General features: G+C 36.6%; 1 protein-coding gene across 1 annotated transcript in view; it reads left to right on the plus strand.

Annotated features, from left to right (window-relative positions):
* Positions 1 to 8,841, plus strand: part of GREB1L (GREB1 like retinoic acid receptor coactivator) — a 164,788-nt gene extending 155,947 nt beyond the window's left edge. The window contains exons 31-33 of the mRNA XM_083359371.1: positions 2,404 to 2,604; positions 3,102 to 3,240; positions 4,364 to 8,841. Coding sequence (XP_083215497.1) covers positions 2,404 to 2,604; positions 3,102 to 3,240; positions 4,364 to 4,527 — 504 coding nt within the window. The 3' untranslated portion in view covers positions 4,528 to 8,841. The remainder of the gene's footprint in view (positions 1 to 2,403; positions 2,605 to 3,101; positions 3,241 to 4,363) is intronic.
* Positions 8,842 to 9,960: the final 1,119 nt, after the last annotated feature.

Here is a 9,960-nt window from a genome sequence, read left to right on the forward strand (position 1 = left end):
GGTTCCGCCAGTTAGAGATTGCCGGTGGGTGATTCCCAGGGGGAGGGCGTTCTCTGTGAGTGCACCCGCCCTTTGGAACGAACTGCCGATGGAGCTTCGGAGTGCCCCTGACCTTCGCTCGTTTCGCCGGGACTTAAAAACCTGGTTGTTCGAATTGTCTGGCCTGGACTGAGGGATTTTAAATTTTAAAGTATTTTATTAAATCATATTAAATCATATTAATTTTAAAATTTTAATTTTATTGTTATTATGAATTGTGGGCTTGTACTAATTTAATTCCATTTTATTCTCTTTTTGTACTGTTTTAACTGCCCTGTGAACCGCCCTGAGTCCTTCGGGAATAGGGCGGTATATAAATTCAACTAATAAATAAATAAATAAATTATTATTATTGTTATTCATGGCCTCTTTAACAAAAGGAGTAACCTACCTTCCTTTTCTAGTCATTAAGATACATTATTAAAATAAGAAATCATAAAAAATGTACTAGTCCTTTTAGTACTTAAGCATCTATTGATGGATACTTTTAATACTCTTAATGGTCTTGGTTCAACTCACAAACATTTGTTTGGTAAAACCTCCCTAATAAAGAACTGGGTGTCCTCAACATTTTCCTTACATTTGTGTCTAGCCACTTGATAGGGTTCTAGAAAAACAAAAGAAAATTAGTCCAGCAATCCAGAATCTACACATTTCCAGAATAGGGGAATTTTCTTGTGGAAAGATCTCTGGAGAAAGGCAGGAAATCAGATGAGTGAGAGTACCCAGCAACTTTTTCTTCCCCATCCCTACATAGCTATTGGCACCAACTCTCTGGTGGGAAAGTCCTGGAAATGTGTTACTTTGCATTGTGTCCTGCTCTAAGTCATCAACATGCGTGTGCCTCAAGCATCTCCTTTGATGCCCAAATGGCATCAGTCCCACTTGACTTTGTATAGGTGTCCAAATTTATTTTATTTATTAGATTTATATATCGCCCCTCTCCAATGACAAAGCAGCTGGTTCATGTCCTGATCATCTCACTATTGTTTAAACTTGTTCACTGGATTATCCAGAACGGTGCAATTGGCACTAGATTCCACCCCACCACCCCTAATGGGCTCTTCTGTAAAGTTTATAATCTTAGTTGATAGGACCAGATCCTATTAGATGAAAAGGAGGGAAAGAATTAATAGTCTCTGGTGTCCTTCCATTTCAAGCCATTGCTTTACTTATTAATTGATTACAGTATATTTCTGTACTTACTGATTTCTCCATGTGATGCAGTCTTATTAGTCTTTTTCCATCTATTTGCTTTACATATATCGTGAAATATTTTAGCTTTATACAGGAAGTCTGTTTAGCAATTGTGCTCTGTGCTCGTCTTTTTCTACTCACATGGCCTTCAATTTCTTTCCTGATAATCATTCAGCTATTCAAATTGCTATCAAATAGGCTAATCATTGGATCCATAAACAAGAAGTCAAATCTAACCATACCTGATAGATATTTTTACTTCTGCAGCTGGCAGATGTGCTGTTTGCTACCTGGGTGATTTCAAAGAATACTTCTAAGAAGCTGTAGTGCAGTTCAGGAATCAGGCCTAGGATAAAGGTTGCTTTTTAAAAGTAAATAATGAAAACTCACAAAAAACCTTTGGGGTTGTAAAACATTTTGAATTTGAAATAGTTTGAGTTTAAAAGAGGTTGCTGCAATCTATAGCTCTCTCATTATTTTAGAAGCGTTTCATGTTTAACGAGGCCTGTTTTGATTTTGACACGAGTGTTTTAAGTTCATAGCTGAAAATGTTAGGAATAATTTACTGTGAATCTGAAATGTTTCAGATATGAAATGTTTTGGGCACTCATACTAAAACTCTTTCTAAGGGGGATTGTTTATTTGTTTGCTTATTTAGGCTTGCCATTATTACACAGTCCCTGTAAAAATATGAGTGCCTGTTACAGAATTATTTTAAGTCTTTCTTACTGGTTCCCCCCTCCCCATCTTGTTTATTTATTTCCCCATTTTATTGATTTTTTAATTTTTTTTTCATGCCTAAGGTGAAACTAGAACTCATACCCTTCTGGTTTCTAGCCTGGTACCTTCACCAATAGACCAAACTGGCTCTCTTCCTGTATAGGAAGTGCTGGCTGTCCAGCATCACTGATCTGTGTTGTTGCTGTTGCTGGGTACCACTTCCAGATTTATGTACTTATTTAGCATATGCAACCACTTCCCAGAAGAGAAGGTCCACAGAGGGATAGTATGCCAAAACCTGTTTAAGCTTGGCTCCCATTTTTTTTTCTTATTTTTTCCACTCTGCTCAACATTTTAAACTGATAATTGAATGCTAGTTGCCACCTGAGCTTCCAAAATATACAGTACTTAGTATATTTCACATGGATGTGTTATTTTCCTGTCTAGGTTTCAGAAAGTTTGACTCCACTAATACCTCTTCAGTATGTTTGTGCTCCAGACAGTGAGCACACCCTGTTGGCAGCTCCAGCTCAGTTCCTTTTAGAGAAGTTCCTTCAATATGCCACATACAAGCTTTTCCCAAAGGCCATCTACAACTTTAAAAACCCTGTCTTAACTGTTGATTGCTATTTGAATATTGGGCCTCAGGTATGTACACAGAAACTTCGTATTTTACAACTCAGTACAAAAATAAAGGCTTCTCTTTGAAAGGAATGAAATGTGGCAAGGCAATTCCAATCTTGAGACTTTTATCTTTTATTGGTAAAGCTGAAGCACCGATAGTATTCTTTTTAACTGCTTTATCAATATTTTGAATGTTGAGAACCATTTGCCAGGATATTTTACTCTCTCTTTTTAAAATGTTTGGATAAACAATCTAATGCTCTTAGGCATATTGTAGATTCTTCCCATCTATTTCTACTGTTTAAACAATTTTTGCTCCAGTTTTCTTAAACTGACTTGTGCATTTTGGAAACAGTTGTTATTTGTTAAGATGATAATCTGCATTCTAAACGTGAACATGTTTGGAATTTACGATTGATCCTTAAAGCAAATTTGATGAGCTATTTATATTCATGTTGAGACAGGAACATTTTAAAGACAGAGGACTTAAATGTATGTATCTGTTCCCATTTCTGGTATAGGTAGCTCTTTGCTATGTAAGCTCACGGCCACATTCAGTTAATGTAAACTGCGAAGGGGTGTTTTTTAGTGGTCTTCTTCTCTACCTTTGCGACTCCTTCGTTGGACCAGACTTTCTTAAAAGATTCAAATTCCTGAAAGGTAATGTGATTTCTGTATAGAACTTGCTGACTGGTCCCTAACAAGGATAGACTGAACTCCCCCAAATTGCCATTATATGCTGTGCAATGTAACAACCCTTATTTGACAAAGTTGTAGAAGAGTAATGAACAGCACCATTGTCCTCCACCTAAAACATGAAAAAGCCAGAAGCAAATTAGTCTCAACCTTGGTTCTTAAATGCATACTCACTTAAGTAGAGTTTGTTCTCTTATTTGTTGGGGACATATTAAATAATTTTGAATTAGCTGCTTCTTAATGTCCTAGAAGTTATCTATTTTTTATTCCTGAAATACTGGAAAACCTAAGTAGAGAGCCTAAGGCTCTGTCCATCAGCACAATCTCTCTCTGAAAACTGAATGGAATGTGATCACATTTGATAAGCTTCTGTATGAGAGAGGCAGTTGGGCAGTTCCCTGGAATGTTGCTGAGTTTCATCTTGAGCAGGTGTAGGCAACCTCGGCTCTTTTATGACTCGTGGACTTCAACTCCCAGAATTCCTGAGCCAGCTATGCTGGCTCAGGAATTCTGGGAGTTGAAGTCCACGAGTCATAAAAGAGCCGAGGTTGCCGACCCCTGATCTTGAGCTCCTTTCCTTTCTTATCCCATGACCCAAAGGAGTCACTGTGCGGCCTGCCCTGAACTTTCTAGTCACAATTTGAGGACATTTGTATAGTCTCCTGTGGTCTATCCATTTGACAGAAAAAAGGCAAAATATTCAATAGCAATAACAGAATTCTATTTCTCTTTAATATTAGTAATAGCATTTAGACTTGTATACCTCCACATAGTTCTTTATAGCGCTCTCTGGACAATTTATGTTGGCATATGGCCCCCAACAATTTGGGTCCTCATTTTACTGACCTTGGAAGGCTGAGTCAGCCTCGAGCCAGTCAGGATCAAACTCCTGGCTGTGGGCAGAGTTTGCCTATAATACTACATTCTGACCATTGCGCCAGACCATTTACTATTACTCTTTCATATTACTTTCTTTTAAGGATCCAATAATGTTTCCAAGCAATAGAGAGCAATCACAGGTTAAATGTTGGGGAAATTAAACCGTCGTATAAACTGTATGCTATTTAATTTTATCTTTTAATTTTAGGTGCAACACTATGTGTGATATGCCAAGACAGGAGCTCCTTGCGTCAAACCATTGTCCGATTAGAGCTGGAAGACGAGTGGCAGTTCCGTCTGAGAGACGAATTCCAAACTGCTAACAGCTCTGATGACAAGCCGCTGTATTTTCTGACTGGGCGCCATATATAAGCTTGAGTCAATGGCACAGGACACAGGAGAACCTAATGAGCTGGATTATATCTTTTTCCTTATTTCAGTTAATGTACAATCACTGTGGAGCAAAGTGCAACCTAAGACTTGTGTTCAATCACTATTTTAAGGATTTTCCCCATTTCAGGCCTAGTTTTAGAAGTTTTTTTCTCTTATTTTATGATTGAAAGAGCATTGATCTCAAGTTAATTCCTTCTGGATCACTGATTTAGATGATGATGTACCTACTGTGACTTAAGATGGGGAGAAATATTTTCAAGGGGAGGGGGGGATGAAATTACGTTCGATCTCTGCCAGCTTGAGTTACATGAGGCCCACACAAGAGAAGTGGGATCGTCTGAAGATAATGTACTGAGGAATGCTGTCCATTTCCCTTCATATCTGTACTTTTGGTACGGTCTAACTCAGGGGTTTAAAACTACAAAACACAGATATTTGTGTTTGAAAGAATAAACTTTATCCACTTTCTGTGCAGTGTTAGGTGAAGGTTTGTTATTTTTTTGTATCTATTGAAACTGTTTTGGCAAAGTTTCCACAAAAGTTAAAACGTTTACTACAAAAGCCTGAACAAATCAGTGAATGTACGGCAGGCATTTATATAAAGATGCAGGTTTGGGCTATCTTTATTGATTTAAATCCAGAGATCCTATGTGAAGAGAGAATCTCTGTAGGTGATAACTTTTTTCCTTCGACAATATATATGGAACTGGATCCCAAAGGAGAGGCTGCATACAAACCTGCTTTTTGCACTCAGATCATCACTGACCATGGTTTGAAATGTATCTGCTCAGCCAGCCTAAATAGATAGCTTTTGCATATTGTTTCCTCAGTGTATTTAAGCTCCACCAATGATTTCTGTCCTCAGTGTTATGGTATGTTGTTTTGAAATGGCTATATAACCTTGTTTCTTGCATAGCTGAAATTCTTAGAATTGTTTCTGCAGTGGATGCCTCACACGTTTCAGCTTTTCTCAAGTACTGGGGATAGAAAATGTTAGTTTTTGTGCTTTATGAAGAGCATTTTACTATTCTATGATGAAAAGACTGAGCACAGAACAGGAATAACAGGGCTTAGTACTTTATTATGTAATTAAATTATAAGTCCTTTAGGAATCACTTTCCATTGAATTGGGACCAGCAACAGATGCCACTCTTTCCAACTATTTGAAACACACCTGGAAAAGTGGGCCAGTCTATAGGGTTTGAAGCAGTTGAACACTGGCCCAGTGGGGCTCATACAGCTCTGTTCCCCCTACTTGCAACTGGCCAAATGGAGACACCGTATCAGGGCGGTACTGCTGTCTGTATCTGCCACCTTGGCGCCATGCTTCTGCTCCAAAGCTCAAGTAATTTTAGATGGCACAGAACTGGGATATGGGAGGTAGGTCCAGAGTATCTCTTGCTGCAATGCCTCTTGCACTGCTTGCACAGGTGTGTACTTTGGTGGGGAATGGGAGAACTGGAGTATTCTTGAGCTTAGCACAACTCCTTCATATGCAAATACTGTGTATGTGCTTGACTGGATCAAGCCCTGTACTTTTTATTTGTTTGAATTAGAGAGAAAGAGATGTATTAAATTTTAAAGAGACATTTAAGTTGTGTAAAAGTGAGGTTCTTTGCACCAGCACTTTGTGCTGTGAAATATGCTGAGTGTTTAAATGAGTCTAGTACAATCAGGTCTTCATATTGCAGTTAATAATACAGGTAGTACCTGACTTACGACTACAATTGAGCCCAAAATTTCTGTTGTGAGACGTTTGTTCAGTGAGTTTTGCCCCATTTTATGACCTTTCTTGACTCAGTTGTTAAGTGAATCACTGCAGCACTGGCTGTGAAAGTTGGACCATAAGAAAGGCTGAGCGCCAAAGAATTGAAGCCTTTGAACTATGGTGGTGGAGAAGATTCCTACGAGTCCCTTGAATTGCAAGGCAATCAAACCAGTCAGTCCTAGAGGAGATCAAGCCTGACTGCTTTTTAGAAGGCCAGATCCTGAAGTTGAAACTCAAATACTTTGGCTACCTAATGAGAAGGAAGGACTCACTGGAGAAGAGCCTAATGCTGGGAAAGATTGAGGGCAAGAGAAGAATGGGACGACAGAGAATGAGGTGGTTGGATGGAGTCACTGAAGCAGTAGGCGTGAGCTTAAATGGACTCCAGAAGATGGTAGAGGACAGGAAGGCCTGGAGGAACGTTGTCCATAGGGTGGTGATGGATCGGACACGACTTCGCAACTAACAACAAGCAGTTGATAAATTGGCAACTTGGCTATTAAGTGAATCTTGCTTCCCCATTGACGTTGCTTGTCAGAAAGTTGCAAAAGGTGATCACATGACCCTGAAACATAGCGAAGTTCATAAATATGAAACAGTTGCCCAGCATCTGAATTTTGATCACATAATCATGGGGATGCTGCAAAGTTTGTAACTGTGAAAAACAGTCATAAGCCACTTTTTTCAGTGCTGTTGTAACTTTGAATGGTCACTAAACGAACTGTTGTAAGTCGAGGACTACCTGTAGACAGAATTCCCCTTATTTCCTGCTTGTTAGTCAGTTTTCGATTTCTTTTTATGTTATCCTTTACTGTAGTTCTTCCTTTGGACACAAATCTTACGTTTCTTGCACAGATATTTAAAGTTGTGCAGCCTATTTCATAAGATGGTGAAAACAAATAGCAATTTGTTTGGGGCTGTTTAAATACAAACAATGATACCTGCAACTCTCAAATAAAGCACCTGCCCAAACTGCATTTAGAACAAAGTGTTAATCATGCAACTTTTTTTACCTTGTGAAAGAGCTGTTTACAAATAATGAAAAGCATAATATATTGAAGTTGAAAGGGGAGTAATGGTTTTCAAATCTATTGTTTTTATTGTACTTTTACATAAATGTAGCATATTTCAAATGAACAATTGTTTACTTTAGTATATTCTTTTTTTGGTACCCTTATATTTGCCTTATACTTTAATAAGTACCTTTACATTTGGGGAATAGAAATTTACATAAAAGTTATAAGTAGGGGATGTCAGGTAATCTAGGTTTCATTGTGGTTTTATGAGGCTGAACATAATTTTAAATGTTTCCAAAGAGTTGCCATTTTATTGCCAATTTTGCAGATTGAAAGCTTTTAAAATCTTCTTTATACATTTGAAGTTTGCACTATGTTCTTAAAATTCCAGGTGCTTTGACCCTTAATAAAAAGTATAAAAATAGAAGCTGAGAATTTAGGGATAAAGGGTCTTTTCACACAATTGGGGTTTGGGGTCATATCTGAAGGAGAATTTAAGTGGTTACAGTATCTAAGCAAACACTATGTTTTATAAATAAGAAAATGTATTTCCTGAGTAGCAGATTTTTATTTTATTTGATGCACCACATGATTTTTTACTACTGTTGAGTTATAATCACAGCATGAAGTGTTTAATTCACATGCTATTCAAATTTTGCAGTTTTTATTTAGAATTGACTAGTGCACTCCCTGTTGAACAAACTGTGCAGGAATATATTTTGTTTGTTTATCATTGATGTATGAAAGCTGTACTCTCTTATTACTAAGCAATGTTTTGTGTGATTGTGTGGAAAGATCTTAAAAGATATTTTCTAAATTGGACAAGAACAATCGATAGTTCAACATAGTTTTACGAAAGCAAAGACATAAGAGTTGTGGTTAAATGTTCTTTGAAACCTCTTCAGTAAATGTCTTCACAACCTCAATGTTAAGTTTTCTGTAATACAGTGAAATAAATTCTGAATGTGATAAGTGGGATAGGAGATCAGAGCAAGATACCAAATGTTTTTGATAATGGTATTTCATTTACAAGCCTTGTAGCAAGGTGATATGAATGTATTAAAAGGCCAGCATTATTTTACCTGTGAGCTCGTTAAATATAAATAATTGACAAGTCCCAGGTTATACTGAATATAATCTGCAATTTTTTTAAAAAAATGACTCAGATTCTATTTCTGTAATTTATACAGTTACTTTATGTGATCTCTAAAAAAAAGAGGGTAAATGTTGCTCTCTTAGGACTCCTTCACACTTGACCAGTTTCCTACTGAGATAAACTTTCAAGAAATAAAGCACGTGACAATTCATGTTTATCTTGTTTCCCACATAGAGCTACTCACTCTGTAGGAAGTTCTTCAGATTTGAAGCAGTCCTTGGTGAAAACTCTTTTAACCAAAACATGGTGAATTTAGCTTCACTAGTCTACCTCACATTTATTTTAACTGAAGTTGTCTGCAATTGTGTCTATAGTATGTTTATAATGTTCTTTCATTAAATTCAGTAATGTTATTACCTTTGAAGTGTTGGTCTTAATATAGTGCAAACTCTGTGGATCTACATGAATGAAATACTTTTAAGTCTCTATTTCCAATCTTTTAATTTGATTTTGCGTGCTTGTTCTTCTAATTTTGTTAAAGGAAATTGATGTACATTTTTAGTTTAGAATTAGAATTAGAAAAATTAGAAATAATGTTTCACAATTATTTTGAGTAATTACACTTTCAGAGTACAATAGCATCTAAAATCAATGGTTTTTCAGCTTGGCAACTTTAAAATGTGTGGACTTCAACTCTCCTGGCATGTGGATTGGGGAATTCTGGGAGTCAAAAGTCTACACACATCTTAGAGTTGCCATAGTTAAAAAACACTGACATATATTATGCTGTTTGTATGACTTCAGTTAAAAGTATGTAGGTTACTTTTTTGTCCATTTCAGAACCCTAGCTTTATGTGAAGGTACAAATCCATATAAGCAGGAACCAGTGTATAAATATTTCAACTTTCCTTTACATTGACATACGTCCTCAAATATCATCAAGAAGTTGCAATTTTAGTATGTCCCCAAGATGCCCCTTTGTTGATGGAAAAAAGGTATTGCTTGGGATTAGATAGGACTAAATGGACCTGCAGGATACATATTGGTGACATCAAGTTTTATCAAGCTTCAAAAAGAGTAGTGTAATTGTTTTCCATTCTGCATGAGGTAACTAACCTCTAGTTGTAATTTAGTAGTAACCAGTTAAAGGATATAAGAGCCTTTACTGTAGTTCATTTAAGTGCCTTATCAATCCTACTGGAAAACAAATATTTAATATTCCCACTGTTAATGACATATGTGTAGACCAATGTAACGGATCCTTTTATGGGGAACCTGATTCAATTCATATATTACGCTTATTAGTCTAAATATAAACTAAGGCAGAGATCATATTATTTCTCCACTGTTGAAATAGTTAGATGTACTTCTGTTTTTTGGTCAGATTCTGAACCATGTCAATAGTTAAACAATGAATGCTACTTATGTTTATTAGGTTTACACTATGTTGATTCCTCAGAATTTTTATTTTGATCAATTACTGATACTATAAACTTAATAATTACTCAAATAGCTAATACATAAGCTAATAG

The sequence above is a fragment of the Vipera ursinii genome (genome assembly GCF_947247035.1).
Source record: "Vipera ursinii genome assembly, chromosome: 3".
NCBI classification, from domain to species: domain Eukaryota; kingdom Metazoa; phylum Chordata; class Lepidosauria; order Squamata; family Viperidae; genus Vipera; species Vipera ursinii.